This window comes from Dasypus novemcinctus, chromosome 1 (genome assembly GCF_030445035.2).
Source record: "Dasypus novemcinctus isolate mDasNov1 chromosome 1, mDasNov1.1.hap2, whole genome shotgun sequence".
Taxonomy (NCBI): Eukaryota; Metazoa; Chordata; class Mammalia; order Cingulata; family Dasypodidae; genus Dasypus; species Dasypus novemcinctus.
In genome coordinates, this window is record NC_080673.1 from 48965737 (window position 1) to 48987834 (window position 22098).

The 22098-nt window shown below is 41.0% G+C and overlaps 1 protein-coding gene and 1 pseudogene across 3 annotated transcripts in view; one reads left to right on the forward strand and one right to left on the reverse strand.

Annotated features, from left to right (window-relative positions):
* ANAPC10 (anaphase promoting complex subunit 10) overlaps positions 1-22098 on the forward strand; it is a 112776-nt gene that overhangs the window by 463 nt on the left and 90215 nt on the right. The window contains exons 1-2 of one of the 3 annotated variants that reach the window (XM_004456515.5): positions 8-171; positions 1618-1744. In XM_004456515.5, coding sequence (XP_004456572.1) covers positions 1630-1744 — 115 coding nt within the window. In that variant the 5' untranslated portion in view covers positions 8-171; positions 1618-1629. Of the gene's footprint in view, positions 1-7; positions 172-1617; positions 1745-22098 lie in introns of those variants that run through there. The other 2 variants (XM_071214487.1, XM_004456516.5) reach the window with 2 other exon arrangements.
* LOC105745940 (NGFI-A-binding protein 1-like) lies at positions 14356-16380 on the reverse strand (annotated as a pseudogene).

A 22098-nucleotide genomic window follows, 5' to 3' on the forward strand; every position in this document is an offset into this window, starting at 1 on the left:
GCGAGGCGGAGCCCTGGAGATAGGTAGAGAGAAATGACCGACGTCATTGTACTGCGACTCCAGTTCAGCGAAGCTGGGGAAGCCAGGCTGTTCTGAGAAACCGAGTGGGAGTGGCGCGGATTTGCAAGAGGTCTTATAAACCTGGAGAGCGGATAAACGGGTCTCGAAGCTGTAAGTGTTTGGGCTCTTCCTTGACGTGGAGAATAGCCCTAGCGTCAGCAGACGCTTTCTTCTCTCCCGGCTGACTCTCCTTTTAAACGCTCTTTGTGGTTTCATTAAAGGCAGATGGGTCAGAATTAGGATTGGGAGCGTTGCCCATTCTAGCACGCCAAAGGCGTCAAGCTAGTCCAACAGAATATGGTCCAGGCACTGCACGCGTGGCTTTCTGTCCTTGGCCTCATCTTCCTCTAATTTGTGTGTTCATTTCTTAGAAACTAGAAACCCAGTCTTCTTCGAGCTCTGTATTTTAACCACTTGGTGGCGTCCAGTCCCAAGTCCATCTGGCAGTTGAATTTTGCCCTAATGTTTTTTTTTTTTTTTTTGAGATGACAGTTCATTACAGGTTTAATTGTGTTATCCTAGACCTCACTTAACTTGCAGATGGCTAATACTTTGGTTTGCGACTGAACCTATTCATTCACCTACACTTCCTTCATTAATTTACTTACTGAGCATTTAAGTCTCTGATCTTTCCGAAGTCTCTAGTCAGTTCAAGGGCTCTGCCCTAATGAGTATTAAGTGCTTGCATGGGGATTAGGGAACAACTTGGGGTCTAATAGGAGGTATCAAGGGAGACGGTATACAGAAGTACTGGGTCACTTTTACCATAGCAGGTATAAGGATGTTCAGTAGATACAACTTTGAACTACCAAAGTAGTTTTACATACCGCTATCTAAAAGTGTGTGTGTGTATATAGATATATTCACGTTTGTATGGACTTACTAAGACTGACAAAAGATGTGAAAATTCAAGTAACCTTTTGGTTTAGAATATGCCAGTTATTCACTTCTAGAACTTGAAGCCACTTTTCTATCTTTATTTTCTGTGTTGAATGCATATAAATGGAAACTTTTGATAACTAGCAGGAGGATTTGATTTTTCTTTGCATCACTTAATGGAAATTTAAAATAGAGACCATTGCCTACATAGTACTAGAATAAGAATATTTCAGTCTGACTTTTGTAGGGCAAAATGCTCATTTGAATTAAAAATTTTTACTCTTCATATAATAGAACTGCATTATAGAGCTATAGATCAACAAGGTAACTCCTCCGACAGGAAAGGACTAAAACCCAGACCTGCCCAAAGTCTAGTCTAGTTAAAGGAGTGAAGCTAAAACTCTGATCCTGTCCTCTTTAAACAGCTATACCAGGCTGTTTTGCACACCTTGCCTGTCTTGTTATATTTTAAAAACAGAAACTGAATTTCCAAGATTTAAAAATTACAGCGACTGAGTTATGTGAATTTCATTTGATAATTCATGTGGTTAATATCAGAGGTATATGAGTGGTCCATTTTGCTATTAAATTGGGGTGGTTTTTTTTTGGCAGGGGATTTGTAGAAAAATTTTCAGGTCCTGCTATAATGTATATACACTTCTTTTCTTTCCCATGTAGAATATTAGGAAGATGACCACACCAAACAAGACACCTCCTGGTGCTGATCCTAAGCAGTTGGAAAGGACTGGGACAGTACGGGAAATTGGGTCACAAGCTGTTTGGTCACTCTCATCTTGCAAACCAGGTAAAACCAAAAAAACCCCAAAACTGTTTGTAAGAACTTCTAGTTTCCTTGTATACTGGACTGACATTAATATATATTTTTTGATGCTTTATGTTAATTTTAATGAATTGAGTTTTTATTTATTGTATCCACCCAATTGCTTTACTAGCATCCAGTTAGATTTAACTACATATGTCATAAGGTCTCCTCTTCATCCTTCCCTATCTCTAATGTGATTTGGTGCTTGTTTGGTAGAGTCTTTTTTATTTTTTATTTTTGACTCTTTTCTCTAGGTGCAATAAATGGATAATATATTTTTGAGTGATTACGTAGCCCCCAAGTAACTTTCCCTTACTCTCAGTTGGGATAAAATTCTTGGGTGGTTGTCTTTTTCCCTTACAAATTTGTGAATGCTATTTCATTATCTCCTCTTTTGCCATGTTGCAGGTAAGAAAGCCAATGCCCATCTCTCTCTCTCTTTTTTTTTTTTCCCTCCCTTTACGTAGCTTAGTATTTCTTTCTGGGAACATCTAAGTTTTTCTGTTGTTAGAGTGTCTTGGGTTTTCCTGAGTAGCCTTCACAAATACCACACACTTGGTTGACTTAACAACAGGAATTTATTGGCTCATGGTTTCAGAGGCAAGAAGGCTTGCTTCCTCCCAGGATCGGTAGCATTCTGGCTGGCTGGCAAAACTCAGGTTCTTTAGTTTTCTTGTCACTTGATGCTGTCCTCTCCTTCCTCTCCTTTCTTTTCTAGGTTCTGATTGGCTTCTGGATCATTCCTGGGGCTTTCTCTGACTATGACTGAATTTCTTTGGCTTTATTGTAAAGAGCTCCAGTAAGGCCCACTCTCATTCAGTTGGGACACACTTTAACAAAAAACAAAAAACTTCAAGAGATCCTGTTTATTAACACAATGATTTCAGACCCACAGGAATGTGAATTAAGATTAAGAACATGTCTAACTTGAGGTACATAATTCAGTCTTCCACAGTCCACCCTCTGAACCCCCAAAAGGCATCTTCTTCCCACATGCAAAACACATTCACCCAATCACAACATCCTAAGAGCCTTAAGCCATTTCAGTAATAACTTACAGTCCAAAGTCTTATCAAAATCAGTTATGGATGTGGTCTGTCTTTCTGATGGACCTGTAAACCTAGAAAACAAGTTATCTCCTTCCAAGATGCAATGATGGGATAGGCATAGGCTAGACATTCCTATTCCAGAAGGGAGAAATTAGAAGGAAAACAGGAGTCATGGATCCCAAAGTTTGAAACCAAGCAGGGCAAACTCCATTAGATCTCAAGGTCTAGGAGCTATCTGTGGATCACTACTTTGATTCTGGGCCTGTTGGAGTGGTAGCCCCATCCTTTCCAAGCACTTGTGCAGTCACTATGTTCTCCCCAAATGTGTGAACCTAGACCCCACCTTCTCTGAACTGGAGTGGTGGCGTAGGTCTGCCTGAAAACTAAACATTGAAGTGTTGGCTATACTCTCACTGAATATTGGCACCCCTTTGAACACAGGAGCAGATGGCCTAACTCTTCCAAGCTCAGGGGCAAACTGCCCTTTACACACATTTGGGTAGGCCCTCTTTCTTGGCCTGATGAGCTCTTTTTATTTCAGATCTCATCTTCGATAGCTCTGTGCTTGAATGCCCCCCCCCCCACCGTTGTCTGCTCTCTGTGGCCATCCGCTGTGTGTTCTTCTGTGACTGCTTCTATCCTTATCAGCACGGGAATCTGTGTTTCTTTTTGTTGTGTCAGCTCTCCATGTGTGCAGCGCCATTCTTGGGCAGGCTGCACTTTCTTTCGTGCTGGGCAGCTCTCCTTATGGAGTGCAGTCCTTGTGCATGGGGCTCTCCTATGTGGGGGACACCCCTGCATGGCAGGGCACTCCTTGCGTGCATCAGCACTGCGCGTGGGCCAGCTCCACACGGGTCAAGGAGGCCCGGGGTTTGAACCGCGGACCTCCCATGTGGTAGGCGGACGCCCTATCCATTGGGCCAAGTCCACTTCCCTGGTAGTGTTTCAGATTACACAAAGTTTGCAAAGCCTTGTGGGTATTACGTAAAATTCAAGAGGGATAAAATTCAGTTTACCACATTAAGCTTAATACTTTTTCCAGGGTACGTATGCCAGGGTGTGTGTGTGTGTTTTCTCATGTCTTCATCAGAATTCAATGGGCATTTCCAATCTGCAGGTTCAAGCTCAGAGAAAATTTCTTCAGCTTGAGGAACTTTTATTTAATATCATTCGTTGAGTGGTTTTCTGTGCTTCAGATAATTCTATTATTTACACAACCAAGCTTCTTTCCTTTAAAGATTTCCTTCTCTTGTGAGTAGGTTTATTGAGATATAGTTTATAAACGATAAAACTCTGTTTTTTGATCTACAGTTGTATGAATTGTGATCAACATATATTATCTTGTAAGCACCATTACCATCAAATATAGAACATTTCTGTTATCCCAGAAAGTTCCCTCTTGCACCTTTGTTGTCAATATTCTGCCTTTTCCCCATGCTTCTAGCAACTTCTGGTCTGTTTTTTTGTCCCTTTGGTTTTGGCTTTTCCAGAATGTCATATAAATAGATTTGGTCTTTTGTGTCTAGCTTTTTTTGCTTATCATAATGCATTTGTATTTTTTCCATGCTGTTGCATGTATCACTAATTTCTTCCTTTTTATTCTTCCTTTTTATTGCTATTCCACTCTTTGGGTATACCACAGTCTTAGTTTGTCACAGGGCTACCAATGCAAAATACTGGAAGCGTGCTGGCTCTTATGAAGGTGAATTATTTGGGATAAAAACTTACTGTTCTGAGGCCATGGAATGTTTAATTCAAGGCACTGTCAAATATGCTTTCTCACCAAAGCCAGCTACTGTTGATTCTAGTGTCTTGCCACATGGTCATTAGAAATATGGCAAGGCTCATCTTTTCAGCCTTGCTGCTCCATTGGCCAGCCCCTTGGGGGTCTCTTTCTGTGCCTCTGTGCTCCACTGGTTCCAGACTCTGGGACCTCTTTTAGCCTCTTGGGGCTTCTCTGTTTTTCTACAGTCCTCTCTTTCACATGGCAGGATCAGTATGGTAGCTTCCTTTCTGTCTCTGTCTCTGTCTCTGTCTCCATTAATATAAGTTTCAGCAGGAGGGCAGGGGCTTAACCTGAGTCACACCTCGATGATATAGTCCAGTCAAAAGCAATCTAGTCATCTGATCTAAAGTGAATCTAATGCAATCAAAGTGTCCAACACCCATGAAATAGATTAGTGTAAGAAAATAATTTTTGGGAATTTGATAAAGAACTTCAAACTGTCACATACAGTTTATTTATCCATTAACCAATTAATGAACATTGTGGTAGCCAGTTTCCAACATGGTCCCTAGTGATCCTTGCCTCCTGAGATTTGATACCCTTCTGTAAATTCCCATGTTGTGTCAGATTGGTCTCTGAGACCGATAGAACATGGCAGAAGTGATAGTATGTGATTCTGAGACTACATTATAAAAGTCATTGTGGCTTCTGCCTTCTTATTTGGACCACTGACTCTGGGGGAAAGTCAGCTGCCATTTTGTGAGGAAACAAGCAGCCCTGTGGAGAGGTCTATATGACAAGGAATTGAATCCTCCTGTCAATAGTCAGCAAGGAACTGAGCCCTCTTGTCAATAGCCATGTGAGCAAATCATCTTAGAAGCAGATCCTCCAACCCCAGGCAAGTCTTCAGATGATTGCAGCTTCAGCCAGCATCTTGACTATAACCTCATGAGAGACCCTTAGCCAGAAATATTCTGCTACACTGCCCCTAAATTCTGATCCCACAGGAACTGTGAGATAATGCATGTTAGTTATCCTAAGCTGCTAAGTTTTGGGGTATTTGTTATGCAGCAGTTGTTAACTAAACAGGATTATTTTTGATAGTTATTAATAAGGCTGTTATAAATATTCACGTGCAGGTTTTTGTGTGGGCGTATGTTTTCATTTCTCCTGGGTAAATGCCTGCGAGTGGAATTGCTAGGTTGTATTGTATGTGTATGTTTAACTGTATATTAAGCTGCCAAACAAAGATGTTTTACCATTTTACATCTCCCTGAACAACATATGAGACTTCTAGTTACTCTGCATGCTTGTTAACACTTGGTGTTTTTAGTTTTTTGTTTGTTTGTTTTAGCTATTCTAATAGTAGTGGTTTCTAATTGTGGTTTTAATTTGCATTTCAGTAATGATTAGTGATATTCAGCATCTTTTCTTGGGTTTATTTGCCATCCTTATATCTTTTTGGTGAAGTGTCTGTTCACATCTTTTGCCTGTTCTTAAAATTTGATTATTTTCTTATTATTGATTTGTGAGCAGTCTTTATATATCATGAATTTCAGTCCTTTATCAGGTATGTAGTTTGCAAATTTTTTCCAGTCAGTGATTTGTTTTTCTTTTCATTTTCCTAATTATCTTTTGAAGATCAGAAGTTTTAAATTTTGATGAAATACAATTTATCAATTTTGTTTGGTTATCATTGGTGTTGTTTGTGTCCTACCTGAGTCTTTGCCTAAACAGATGTCACAAGGTTTTCTCTAATATCTGTTTCTGTACATTTTATCATATTAAATTTTATATTTACAACAATGATCCATTTTGAGTTAATTTTTTATATGGTATGTGGTATGAATTGACTTTCATTTTTGCACAGCAATGTCCAGTCCTTTTTCGATTACAGCACATTTGTTGAATATCAGTTGACTATATATGTATGGATATACTTTCGGAATCTCTATTCTGTTCTATTGATCTGTCTGTGCTGTTTTGGTTTCCTAGATTAGTCAAGCAAATACCATGAAATTGCTCAACTTAAACAATGGGAATTTATTAGCTTAGGGTTTTGAGGTTAAAAGAAAAGTGTCAAGGTGTCATCAAAGCAGTGCTTTCTTTCTGAAGACTTTGGCATTCTGGCATTTGCCAGTGATCTTAGGGTCCTTAGCTTGTCACAAGGAAAGGCACATGGTGGCATATCCTGGTCTCTCCCTTGTCTTCAAGATTCAACTTCTTGCTTCCTGTAGCTGTCTCTCTTCTGAATGTCATTCTCCTATAAAGGACTCCAGTAATAGGTATTAAGACCCATCCTGGGGGAAACAGATGTGGCTCAATCGATTGGACTCCCATCTACCATATAGGAGGCCCTGGGTTTGCTTCTCAGGACCTACTTGTGAAGGCAGGCTGGCTTACACCTGCAGAATGCTGATGACTCATGCCTGTGGAGAGCTGACAGCCTGTACCCGCAGAGAGCTGGCACAGCAAGATAAAGGGAGACAAGCAGACACAGAAGAATGTGCAGCGAATGGACACAGCAGACAGCAAGCAAGTGGCAAGGGGTGGGGGATAAATAAAAATAAATAAAAAATAAATCTTTAAAAAAAAAAAAGACCCATCCTGGTTGAGATGGGTCACATCTTAACTGAAGTAGCGTTATCAAAAGGTCCTACTTACAATGGATTTATACCCACAGGAATGGATTAACTTTAAGAATATGTTTTTCTGGGGTACATGCTGTTCCAACCATTATACTTCACACTCTGAACCCTAAAAAGACATTCTTTCGACATACAAAATACATTCATTCTATCACTGTATCCCCAAAGTCTTAAGCCATTTCGTAAACTGCTAAATACAAAGTCTCATCAAAATTGGTTGTGGGTATGGTCTATCCTGGGGCACAATTCCTCTTTGTCTGTGGACTTGTGAAACATTCCCATTCAGTTAGGGAGAAATTGGAAGAAAAACAGGGGTCGTGGGACTCAATTCCAAAACTCTTCAGGGCATACTCTGTTAGATTTTAAGGTCTGAGTGTCATCTATTGTGATGGTTAGGCTAATGTGTCAACTCATCCAGGTAATTGTGCCCAGTTGTTTGGTCTAGCAAGACTGGGTTAATTGTAATACAAGGACATTTATGGACTTCAGTCATCAGTGAGCTTACTGTGTAGATGGCTAATTACATCTACAGTCAACCAGGGAGATTGCCGTCAGCAATGAGTATTAGTTGAATGCCTTAAAAGGGGAAGTGATTTCAGCATTCAGAGAGAATTTCCCAGCTCATCTTTGGATAGCCATCGTCTCCTGGAAACTCATCAGGGACCTTCACCGGACTTTCATCGGAACCCTTGTTGGCAGCCTGCCTTTGGAACTTGGACTTATGCATCCCCACAGTCATGTGAGAGAATCTTATAAAATCTCATACTATTTACAGATATCTCCTATTGATTCTGTTCCCTAGAGAAGCCTGACTGATAAATCTATGGTATGACGTTTTGCCCTCTGGGCCTAATGGAGAGGCAGCCCCACCTTCCAAGCACTTGCCTAGCCCCCATGTTCTCCCTGAACACTGGGATGAAGCCTTCACCATCTCTATGCATTGAGGTGTCAGCCAGATTCTCCACAATCCCTGGGGTAACGGTTCTACCCTCTCTGAGCACTGGGGTGACAGCCAGACTCTCTGCATTCCACAGGACTTAAGTTCTGCCTCTTAGAGCACTGAGGTGGTGACCAGACTCTACAAGCCCTGGGGTATAGGCAGTATTCTCTCTGAGGGTGGTGGCCAAACTATCTGCAATCCCCAGGGCATAAATTCTACCCTCTCAGAGCATATGGATACTTTTGTAGTTACCTGGATACTAAAATAAATACCTTACAACGATTTGCTTAAACAACAGGAATTTATTGGTTCTTGGTTTTAAGACTAGGAGAAATTGAAAATAGATGCATCAGAAGTGTGATGCTTTCTCTCCAAAGACTGGTCTTTTGGGGCTGGCTACCAATGATCCTTGGTTCTTGGCTTTTCTGTCACATGGCAGTGCACATGGCAGCATCTTCTTTCTCCTTCTGGTTTTGTTGACTTCTGGCTTCTTTCCATGGCTTTATCTCAGTCTGATTTTCATTTTCTGTTTATAAAGGACTCTAGTAATCCATTTAAAACCCAACCTGATTCATTTGGGCTATTACACCTTAACTGAAGTAACATCTTCAAGAAAACCTATAAACAATGGGTCCATACCCACCAGAATGCCAACCAAGACCAAGAACGTGTCCAGACTGGGATACACAATTCAATCCACCACAGTTATCTTCAGTACCACACAGACTTTACATTCCTCTGAAGGTGCCCTGTGCTTCTGATGGGGGCTGTTGTGCCAGAGGAGTTTTCTTAGTGTTTCTGTTCCACTCTCAGCTTTCAATTATCCATGTACACCTGCCCTATAGAGTGAGTCACTCTTCATGCTCTTGCCCTGCTTCCAGCAGTAGATTACTGTCCCTTTCAGTACTTATTAGAGGCAGGGGATGCTTGTCCTGGTCCAGTTTCAGTCTTAAGCAACCCCTCCTCCTTTTGACAGCCAAACTCTGCCTTGTAACTGAATCAGGTGTTGTGTGTGAGAGTTTTCTTTCTCACCTTCCTGGCATAGAGGATATTTTCTTTTATTCTTTCCTCCAGCAAGGGGAGGTCTGTATCTGTATCCTGGAGTCTATAGTTTTGAGGCCCTTTCCTGAAGCTTGTCTTTGCTCTGTGGGAAACAAGGGTTTGGGAAAGAGGGAAAGGCTTTGCATTTTTCCTTCAGTGGCATCCCATTTCCTCCTCTGCCTGCATCACTGAGGAGGCTATCTAGGCTCCATTCTTTCTCTTCTGTGTACAGTGAGAACTCTTGGGAAAGAGCCTGAGTTCACCTGTGTTCGGGGCTTTTATAATTTTATGCTAGTCCACACTTGGCCTTTAGTATATGCTTATTTGGGTGCAGTACCTTCCTCCAATGCCCTACCATAATGAGGCGGTCTGTGTATCCTCTTTCTTCTGTGCGGAGGAGTACTGCCCCTTCTTGGATATAAGGCTGTTTGATTGTTACATGACCTCAACTCTCATGGATTCAAGAAAAGTTGTTAGTTTTTAATTTATCCTGCCTTTTCTTGTTGTTAAAGTGGGAACAATGCTTTTCCCAGCTTTCTATATGCTATGCTTATGTGGAACTCCTTCATATTCTTTACTGCATCAAATATTTCTCTGGATTTGTGCAATTTTGAACATCTTCCCATTGCTTGTCTTAGTATTATAACTAGACTGCAATACTATGTTTGTAATGAGGTATAAATCAATACCAACTCACATACTTTTTATGTTATAGGGTTTTGAGGGCAATGTCACTGGTTCCCTGAAAGATGCCCCAATGCTCTGACATCTTGGGGGAACAAAACAGAACAATAGTTGCTGCTTCCAGAGGAGTGGTAGAATCACTTAGAAATGTGTTGGTCATAAAATTCATGAAGTTCGTCAATACAGTGTCGTACATTTTATTTCATGTGATTTGAGTGGTCCATTTCATTATATTTTTACTTTACCTATTTATAATTTTTAGTCTTTATAAATGGGACACCGCATGAGAAAATAATTGACCTTTGTTGTGCTTCTCTATGATGAGATATTTTTCAGTTCAAATCAGCAGACAATTACTAAGATCTGTAATACTATTAGAGATTAAAAGATTAAAAAGACACAATCTGGGGAGTGGGTATAGCTCAGTACCCATGTATGAGTCCTGGGTTCAATCCTTGGTACCTCCTGAAAGAGAAAAAACAAAACAAAACAAAGGAGTTTTGTTTTGCTGTCAAGGAGTCACAATCTAGTGGAGTAGTTTGTTTGTTGTTGTTTTTTTTTTAAATATATTTTTAATTTTTTTAAAAGATACTTACATTACTAAAAATGTTACACACAAAAATATAAGGGATTCTTATATGTCCTACTCCTCACACCTCCCACCCTTCCCCACATTAATAACTTCTTTCATTAGTGTGGTATATTCATTGCAATTGATGAACGTATTTGGAACATTGCCACTAAGCATGAATTATAGTTCACACTATCACTATAGTTTACACTATCTCCCACTCAATTCTGTAGGTTATGGCAGGATATATAATGGCCTGTATCTGTTGTTGCTGTGACATTCAGGACAATTCCAAGTCCCCCAAATGCTCCCATATTACCTCTTTTTCCCTTTCCTTGGCTTCAGTATCTCTAGTGACCACTGTCTCCACATCGATGATATAATTTCTTCCATTGCTAGAATCATAATAAGTCTACAGTAGAATACAAGTAAGTCCACTTTAATCCATATTTTATTCCCCAATCCTGAGGATTCCGGGATGATGGTGCCCATTCCACCTCTAATTGATAGGGGGCCTCCATCCCATATGTCTGATGGATGGGACTGTCTTGCTTGCAGTTGTAGACTCTTTCAGTTTTTTGGAATGGTGGTTGTCCATCCTCACCTCCTTGTTAGTTGTCCTGGGTGATTCCAGTGAACTGGAGAGTAAGTGTTGCAACTCTGCTAAGGCTTAGAGCTGAGCTGGCATATGGACAGCCCAAAGATTCAAGTCTCTTGGACATACACCTACCAACTCCAGCACCAGCTATAGGTTCAGATAGAAGGGACAGAAGAGGCACATATAGAGAAGTCATAGCTGTGTCTTACTGGGAGCACAGCAACTCTGTCACACTAGGAGCACAAACTCCAAAGTAGGGCCCACTGGCAGGGTACCAGACTCCAGAGCTATATCCCATGACCATAGAACTTGGGTTTCTCCAGCACCTTCAAGAGCACCACTATTTGGGGTAGTATCTACTTTAGAACTCTGTGAGATCCTGCTGAGACGGGCATAAGTGATATCTCTGGGATGACGTTCAAGCTCACTTGGAAGTCTCTTAGCCATGTAAACTCATCTATCTTTACCTTTTCCCTCTTTTATTCAAGGTCTTTTTCCAGTTGGATTGCTAGTTGGTGTGTGATAGTAATCCCTTGGTGCCAGGGAGGCTCATCCCTGGGAGTCATGTCCCATGCTGGGGCAAGGTAATGCATTTGTATGCTGAGTTTGGCTTAGAGAGAGGACACATTTGAGCAACAAGGAGGCTCTCAGGAGGTAACTTTTAGGCACCCTAAAGCACTAGGCTAAGTTGCAATTTCAAGAGCAAAGGCTCATAAGCATAATTGTCAATATCAAGGGCCCATCAGTGGACTATCCTTTTACACTAGTCATTGCCCTACACTTTAGGGATTGTTGCTGTTCCATTAGAAAATGTGGCAGAGCACCCCAGGATGGGAATTCGGTTATTGTGTGAATCTCCACCCACTGTGACAATGCCTCTTGAACATTTGAACGTATTTATATAACTTATATGTATGCCCAGGTGAACTTCCTCCCATGTATCTCCCATCACTGGTACCCCCACCAATGATCCTCCCCTGCTACAGTTGTAACCCTTCTGTGGTAGTGGAAGAGTTTTGAACTCATCATTATACACTGTAACAAAGAATAATAACTTTTATTGGGTGCTTACTAAATGACAGGTCCTATTCTAAGCACTTTAATGTATAAAATAAACAATTATCCCAAGTTTCTTAAATCATACAAAGTGTGTACTGTCATTTGCACTGTTATCCAAATGAAGGAAACTGTAGTACAGAAAAATTAATTTGCAAAGATCACATGATAAGTGGCATGCTATGCCAGTGACTCAAATGAGAAAGTGATTGACTCTTATTGAAAAGATCAGGGACATCTGCATGAAGATGATGCTCCTGCATGATGAAGTAGGAGTAAGGACATAGGACAAGGGGATTAGTAACTGCCAAAGTTTATGACTTAGTCAAAACAGCTCATTCAGAGATTGCAAGTGGTCGGTAAGTCTAGCATATAGAGAAGTAGCATAGGTGATGCTACCTAGTTAGAGAGGGGCCTGATCATAGAGTTTTATTAAACAGTTTATACTTTATTGTTTAGATAGTATGAGCATTGAAAAATTTTAAGTAGCAGAATAAAACTGTGTTTTTTTTACATTTGAGAAGTTTAAAAGGTGAATTGAAGTGAGGCAAGACTAGAGGTAAATAAATCAGCAATAATTCATGAGAAATTTATATAAGGGATATTTTAATACCTTTTTTAAAAAACAGAATTGTTTTATTAAATCCATGGAATTTTCCTTGCCTTAAAATGAGTGCAACCTTGCCAATATCTACATCACTTAAACTTTTTTTTGATGGTTCCGAAGATTCTATATGCTGATGTTTAATAATATTTACTCTAAATACACTTAAAGTAGGCAATGAAATTTCAAGTAAAATAAACTATCCATATTATGAACATCTAGATTTCTTTTTTTTTTTTAATTTTAATTGCCTTTTTAAAAAAAATACATAGATCAGAAAAAATGTTAAAAAAAATATGAGGTTCCCATATGCCCTACACCCCACCCCACTCCACTCCTCCACATCAACAACCTCTTTCATCATTGGGGCACATTCATTGCATTTGGTGAACACATTTTGGAGCACTGCTGCACCACATGGATTATAATTTACATTGTAGTTTGCACTCACCCCCAGTACATTCAGTGGGTTATGGCAGGATATATAATGTCGAGCATCTGTCTCTGCAATATCATTTAGGACAACTCCAAGTCCCCAAAATGCCTGCACATCACATCTCTTCCTCCCTTTCCCTGCCCTCAGCAACTACTGTGGCCACTATCTCCACATCAGTGATACAGTTTCTTCAATTGCTAGAGTCACAGTATTTCTATAGTAGCATACCAGTAAGTCCACTCTAATCTATAGTTTATTCCTCCATTCTGTGGACCCTGGAATGGAGATGTCCACTCCACCTCTAAATCGAGAGGGGGCTTATGGTTGATGGATGGGATTCTCCTGCTTGCAGTTGTAAGCACTCTTGGTTCCCTGGTGTGGTGGTTGACCATCTTCACCTCCCTGTTCGCTGACCTGGGTAAGTCCAACAAATCAGAGCATAGGAGTTGCAGCTCTGCTGAGGCTTAGGGCCCAGCTGGCACATAGCCAGTCCAGACATTCAAGTCTCCTGAGTATACACTGACTCCAGTGTCAACGACAGGTTCAGTAAAAGTGACAGAAGAGGCATGTGTAGAAAAGTCACATTTGAGTCCAACTCCATCACACTCAGGAATACAAATTACAGAGTAGGGCCCACTGACAAGGCACTGAACTCCAAAGCCATCTGCCATGACTAAAGAACCTGTATGTCTCTAGCTCTCAGGAGCACCAGTACCTGGGGTTGTATCTACTTTGGCTATCTCTTGGATCCTGCTGAGATGTGTGTAAGTGTGACCCCTCTCATGACCTCCCGACTCTTTTTTTGAAGACTCTTAGCTGTATATACTCATTTGTCTTTAACATTATCCCCCTTTTATTCAAAGTCTTTTTCTAGTTGCGTTACCAGCCTACTGATTGGTAGGAATATCTAGATTTCACTTTTATAAATTACACAAATACATTGTATATTCTTAAATAATGAATGCTTACAGTATTAATTTGTAAGCCCTTCCACATAAAATGACTTATACAGTGATGTGAATGGATCAATATTCTGTTATAGATTGCAACACTCAGGATTTTCTCTTTTGTGGCTATTGTTCTGTCTTCTTGGTTTCCACAGACTACTACACTAGTCCTTAGGCTTTGGCTGTGAAATTGGTTTGAGCTGAATGAGGTAACATTGGTTATTAAGGCTTATTTCTACGATGGAGTATTGTCCTTAAATCCAATGCCATTTCCAAGGACAGGACAAAAACGGCTATCTTGAATCTTCAGGCTCTGTTTTGATGACTTTGTTTTCTAAAGTGAAAGCTGAGTGAGATAGCCTTTTAAAATCCCAACACTTTGATGAGTGGGACTTTGCTTTGCTGGCATGAAGTCTCCTCAGCTCTCCATCTGCCACAAAATGATGGGGCCATTTGTTTTGTAAATTAGGCATTCAGAGATTCAGTAGTCTTTCTCCTTGTCCATTGGAGTTATCAGATGTCAAGCCATTAGGCTATGCTCTTCTGAGCTTTGTCTGCAAAGTTCTGTGGACAATCTCCTTTTAGAATGCTGCAGTCTCTCATAGCCATGCTTGGGTGCAAAGGAACTCCATCTTTTTTCCATCACCTTTTCAGGCTGTGAACTAAGAGCTGTGTAGCAGTTTGGCATTGTTTATGAATTCCACAAATAGATATTGGTTTGTGTTTATAAAATGGTCTGTTCCTCTGGGCATATTAGACTGTATTGGATTCAGAAGTTTCACTTTTACTTGATTAAATAATGATTAAGGCTTTGATTGGGCCAGGTCAGTAGGACTCACAGAGAACGCATGGAGGAAATGACGTGGCAGAAGTGTTAGTTGGAGTTTTTTTTATGCTGGAGCCCCAGGAAGTAAACATACAGGAGAACACAGAGAATAGAGATGGCTCCATAGACACGGCCAAGGCCCTGGGAAGAGAGAGAGCCTGAGAGTCTACAGCTGACCTTGTGGAGAGACCAGGGTAGCTGACTCTGGAGAGAAACAAGCCCTGGGAGAGAGAGGAGACTTATCTCAGCCTACTTCTGATATTGGAAGATGTTGGGACCACAGAGCCTTAAGAGAAAGAGGGAGGCTGAACCCTTGCAGTCATCAGCAGCCATCTTGCTCCGACATGTGGTAACAGACTTTGGTGAGGGAAGTAACATATTCTTTATGGCCTGGTAACTGTAAGCTTCTATCCCGAGTAAATACCGTTTATAAAAGCCAACAGATTTCCGGTATTTTGTGTCAGCACCCCTTTGGCTGATTAATATAAGCTGCCATTTCTTCACTCTTAGCATTAATCTGCTGGAATGGTGTGTACATGGAATCCTGGAAATATGGAAACCCATCCTCCACTTTAATTTTCTTCAGAGATAATTTATCTCTTCACATTTTGACTTAGTTGTTCTGTAAGTATGTTTGTAGGTGACTTCAAGAAATCTGCCTGGCTTGGGCAAAAAGTACATCTCTTCTCATCAGCAGGGCATTATTCTTCACACAGAGCTGAGCAGCCCCTCTGTTAAAAGTGAGCTCATGAAGTATGAGATATTTCTCATTCTTTCTCTTTGAGTCACATCTGCTTATATTGCACTGTATTTTCAAATTTCCTTTTCTTCATGTGGATCATTATTGCTCATCTCAAAGATGTGACCAATCACTTTGACCAGCTTCTTAACTGGCTTTTAGCCGCTGTTTCACTTTGAGTCACTTTTCGGTAGTGTGGGGCCATTTGCTCCACACACTGCCACAGAGAAAATAACAGCAGCATCCAGCAACTTCCTGCTTTCCTTTAGGGAAGCTGGGGAGCCAAGGCCTGCTGAGGAGAGCCTGTGCTCACTTTCAGTGGCATGGTGGTCCTGTCAGAGTCTGGACTCACTGACTCTGCAGCGCTAAGCTCCCTGCCACATCTGATTTTCCCTGTCCCAAGCTCTGCACACAATTGGTGCCAGCACATTTTGGGTATTCCCAGCCATGTTGGTGATCCCTCTTGTGATTTATAGATGAGTATGCCACTGCCAAGAAGGGAAGTCAGAGGCTGATTGAAAAGACCTAGGTTTGTAACCCAGTCTCTCAAAGCCTTCTAACATGAAGGGGCTTGCTAGCCATGCCCACAAGTGCCATGATTTTCAAAAATTCCTCTTCTCCACCTTCACAGAGTTGCTGGACAACATCACCATCTTGTTGAATGTAGGCATCAAAATAAGAAAGTAAATTGGCTTATTGTAATATTCTATATAGTTGCAACTCCCCAAGGGGCCTAGGTAAGGCTGTGGCCATTGCTGTGGATATATTAACTTGGCCAGCAGCTGTAGTGGTTATTGCATGCTCTGTCCCAACTCTGAAGTGATGACCCCAGCTCTCCTCAGGCGATGTCAGAACACCCCTGCTCCCATGCAGGGCAGGGAGGGGTGGGGGAGGAAGATGGTAAGCGGGCATTCTCTGCTGTCCCCCAGGTTGGACCGCAGCTTCTTCCTGCCTTTCCCGCAGGACCCTCTGTTCTCTCTCCCCTCCCTGCAATCACTTATTTTAATGCAATTTCTAAAACATGAATATCGTTCTTTGGGAAGTACAAATCTTGTTGCCTCCTATAGTATGGTAGATGTTATGTGGCTGTGATGAATTATAGTGTATCTTTGGAAATACTGGCTGTATTAGTCAGCCAAAGGGGTGCTGATGCAAAATACCAAAAATCTGTTGGCTTTTATAAAGGGTATTTATTTGGGGTAGAAGCTTACAGATACCAGGCCATAAAGCACAAATTACTTCCCTCACCAAAGTCGATTTCCATGTGTTGGAGCAAGATGGCTGCTGATGTCTGCCAGGGTTCAGGCTTCCTGGGTTCCTCTCTTCCCAGGTCTTGCTTCTCTCTCGGCGCAGATTCTCTGTTTTTTCCACAAGGTCAGCTGTAGACTATGAGGCTCTCTAGGCTTTGCCTTTCTCCACAAGGTCAACTGTAGATATCAGGTGAACAGCTTTGTCTCTACCCAGGGTTTCTGCCCTGTCTAAGGAGCTGTCTCTATTCCTCTGTGTTCTTCTCCTGGCTCAGGTCCTCTCTTCCTGGGGCTTGCTTGTCTTTTCTCTGTGTGCTTACTTCCTGGGGCTCCAGCTCAAGAATCCAGCTTCAAACTCCCAAAACTCCAACATCAAATCTCCAACTCTTTCCTTTGCCATGCCTTTTATCTGTGAGTCTCCACCCATCAAGGGGCAGGGACTCAACACACTACTGGTGTGGCCCAATCAAACCCCTAATCGTAACTTAATCATGCCCAGGTACAGACTAGCCCACAAACATAATCTAACATCTATTTTTGGAATTCACAACTATATCAAACTGTTACACTGGTTGAATATTTCACTCAGATTAAAATTGAAATGGATTTAGTACATTCAGCTTAGTTGAATACACATCACAAAATAATTCCACAATTTAGCACAATTGTCAGTCTATTCCCAAGAGACTGGAAGAACTAAAGGTCAGATTTGTAGTGACTGCTAGCATTATAACAATCTTATCACAATATTTAGTTATTTTATTTCATGGGGACCAAATTTTGGGAAAGAAAATTAGGGGAAAAGTAGATATCTTCCCTGTTTGATTCTATATTTGGTACTTTATGTTGGCTACAACATAAATAAGGGATTTTAGTGAGATTGTATTTTGTGGATGTGTTCTAGGACATTTTCTCTATTTGATCCATATCTTTAACCAGTATCCTGGCATTACATTTATGGGTTAATTTTTAAAGTCATCAGCATATTGATGATATTCTAATTCAGGGAACTTGAATAATTCACTGTTTTGGTTTCATAGGCTGCTAAAGCAAATACCATGAAATGGCTCAAGTTAAACGAAGGAAATTTATTCGCTCATGGTTTGAGGCTGGGAAAAATCCAAATTAAGGTTTCATCAAGGTGATGCTTTTTTCCTGAAGACTGGTGTACTGTGACTGGCTGCCAGGCATCCTTGGTCCTTAGCTTGACACATGGCAAGGCCCATGGCGGCATCTCCTAATCTTTCTCTTCTTTTCTGAGTTCCATTGATGTTGAGCTTCTGGCTTCCTGTAGCTTTCTCTTTCACTGACTGAATTTCATTTTGCTTATAATGGATTCCAGTAATAAGATTAAGACCCATCCTGATTGGGCTTGGCCACATCTTTTTAATTTTTAAATTTTTATTAGAGAAGTTATGAACTTATAAAACAATCATGCACATGTGTGGAATTCCCATACAACACCCCTCCACCAACACAATACATTGTTGTGGGACATTTCTTGCAGATTATGAGATAATATCGTCAGACTGTTATAACTAACTATGGTCTATATCATATATTTGGTATATTTTTTTCATGTTCCCCTATTATTAACAATATATCTTTGTCATTGATGTAAGAATATACAGTATTGCTGCTAACTATAGTTCATAGGTTCAATTATTGCTTCCCCACATTTTACCACTTTGCAATAGAGATGTACATTTGTTCTATTTCATGGAAGAATATCATTCATTTGACTATTAGCCACAATTCTCATCCACCTCTACATTACCTTCTTCAGGTCTAGATTATTCTATCGCTTCCTTTCAAATAGACATATACATCCTTAGACTATCTTTTACAGCCACAATCCCATTTTATAAATCAGCTGTGTTAGTTCTACTCACTATAATGTTACCATCAACTCTATCCATTTCCACACATTTACAGTCAAGTTAAGTAAAACCTGGACATACATTAAGCATCAGTACCCCTTCTAAGCCCTCTTCTTATCTCCTAATCACCTATACTTTAGGTTTTAACTCCGTGTATTTATTTGTATTTAGTTCTGTGGCAATTTGATATTATTTATAAATTCTAAGAATAGATATTGGATTTTGTTTGTAAACTGGTCTATTCTTCTGGGCATATTAAATTGTATTAGTTTCAGAGGTTTCATTTTTACTTTATTTAATCAAGATTAGGTCTTTTATTTGACCAAGTCATTAGGGTGACAGGTTTGAGTCCTTGCACTCTCCTCCCCCCTCCCTTCCCCCACTTGCGGGCTATATAAAATGGATGCTCAGTCAAAGACAAGGAAGTAAATACATGGAGCAGGAGAACACAGAGTTTAGTTTGGACTGCTGGAGCCCGGGGGAGAGAGCCGAGCTGATTGCCTGACAGTTTTTAGCTGAAGAGACAAACACCTGAACAGCTGAGAAAGCTCAGAAAGAAATGAGCCCTGGGGAGAGAGAGGAACCTTATGCTAGCCAACAGCTGAGATTGGAAGAAGCTGGGACCATGGCGCCTCAGGAGGAAGAAGGCTGAATCCTCACAGAGACTGACAGCCATCTTGCTCTACCACGTGGCAAGAGGCTTTGGTGAGGGAAGTAACTTACTCTTTATGGCCTTGTGACTGTAAGCTTCTACCCCAAATAAGTACCCTTTATTAAAAGCCAAAGATTTCTGGTATTTTATATCAGCACCCCTTTGGCTGAGTAATACAAGTTCATATTAGTGAGACCATGCAATATTTGTCCTTTTTTGTCTAGCTTATTTCACTTAGCATAATGTCTTCAAGGTTCATCTGTGTTATCATGTGTCCCAATTTCATTTCTTCTTACTGCAACATATGTATATCCATTATATGTATATACCACTTTTTAAAATTAAGATTTATTTATTTACTTATTTTTCCCCCTTCCCCTCCTCCCGCCCTGCTCCTTTTACTGTCTGTGTTGTCTTCTCTTCTCATTTTCTCTCCTCTAGGATTTACTGGGTGTATTAGTCAGCCAAACGGGTGCTGATGCAAAATACCAGAAATTGTTTGGTTTTTGTTTTTTTATTTTTATTTTTTTTTTAAAGATTTATTTATTTATTTAATCCTCCCCCCCCTCCCCTGGTTGTCTGTTCTTGGTGTCTATTTGCTGCGTCTTGTTTCTTTGTCCGCTTCTGTTGTCGTCAGCGGCACGGGAAGTATGGGCGGTGCCATTCCTGGGCAGGCTGCACTTTCTTTTCACGCTGGGCGGCTTTCCTCATGGGCACACTCCTTGCGCGTGGGGCTCCCCCACACGGGGGACACCCTTGCGTGGCACGGCACTCCTTGCGTGCATCAGCACTGCGCATGGCCAGCTCCACACGGGTCAAGGAGGCCCGGGGTTTGAACCGCAGACCTCCCATATGGTAGACGGACGCCCTAACCACTGGGCCAAAGTCCGTTTCCTGTTTGGTTTTTATAAAGGGTATTTATTTGTGGTAGGAGCTTATAGTCATAAGGCCATAAAGCATAAGTTACTTTACTCACTGAAGTCTATTTTCAAGTGTTGGAGCAAGATGGCTGCCAATGTCTGCCAGGGTTCAGATCCTTCCAGCGTCTTGCTTCTCTCTGGGTTCAGGATTCTTCTTTCTTGGACTTGCTTCTTCCTGAGCTCAGTGTACCTCCCATCCTGGGCTTGCTTCTCTTTCTTCTGTGAGCTTACTTCCTGGGGCTCCAGCTTAAGGCTTCAGCATCAAACTCCAATGTCAAAACTCCAGCATTAAAAACCCTCAACTCTGTCCTTTGCCATGTCTTTTATCTGTGAGTCCCCACCTACCAAGGGGCAGGGACTCATCACCCTAATGATGTGGCCCAATTAATCATAACTTAATCATGCCCAGGAGCAGACCAGATTACAAAAATAATCCAATATCTATTTTTGGAATTCATAACCATATCAAACTACTACACTGGGATTCAATCCTGGAGACTCCTAATATGGAGAGAAGTTCCCTGTGAATTGCACCACCTCAGTTCCTGATTTCTGCTGTGCTTCACTCTGACTCTCCCCTTGTCTCTCTTTTGTTGTGTCATCATCTTGCCATGTGACTCACTTGCACAGGTACTGACTCACTGCTTGGGCATTTGCACGGGCACTGGATCACCATGTGGACACTTGCCCTAACCACGCGGGCACTCACATGGGCACTGGCTCACCATATGGGCACTCGCATGGACACTGGCTTGCCGCGTGGGCATGCTTTCCCTTCTTTTTAACCAGGAGGCCCCAGGATTGAACTCAGGTCTTCCCATATGGTAGGCAGAAGCTCTATCATTTGAACCATATCTGCTTCCCGATACCACATTTTGTTTATCCATTCATCAGTTGATGGACACTTGAGTTGTTTCCATCTTTTGGCAATTGTGAATAATGCTGCTAGGAATATTTGTGTGCAAATATCTGTTAGCATCACAGTTTTCGGTTCTTCTGGGTATATTCCTAGTAGAGGAATTGCTGGAGTATGTGGCAATTCTATATTTAGCTTCCTGAGGAGCCAACAAACTGTCTCTCATAGAGGTTGCATCATTTTACATTCCCACCAGCAGTGAAGGAGTTCCTATTTTTCCACATCCTTTCAAGCACTTACTGTTTTCTGGTTTTTGTTTTTAAGTAATGGGCCATTCTGTGTTGTGTGAGATGATATCTCATTGCCATTTTGATTTGCATTTCTCTAATAGCTAGTGATATTGAGTATTTTTTTCATGTGCTTTTTTGGCCATTTGTATTTCCCCTTTGGAGAAATGTCTTAAGTCTTTTGCCTGTTTTTTTAATTGGATTGTTTGCTCTTTTGTTATTGAATTGTATGATCTCTATAAAATGAAATTCAAACTCTTATTGGATATGTGATTTCCATATTTTTCTCCCATTGAGTGGACTGCCTTTTCACCTTCTTGGCAAAGTCCTTTGAATCACAAGAGTGCTTAAGTTTGAGGAGGTTCTATTTTATCCATGTTTTCTTTCACTGCTTGTGCTTTTAGTATAAGATTTAAGAATCCACCACCTACCACCCAGTCTTGAAGCTGTTTCCCTACATTTTCTTCTAGGACCTTTATGGTTCTAGCTTTTATTTTTAGGTCTTGATCCATTTTGGCCACATCTTAACTGAAGTAACCTCATCAAAAGATCCTGCTTGCAATGGGTTCACATCCACAGAAATGCATTAGATTTAAAGAACATGTTTGTTTGTTTGTTCTGTGGTACAT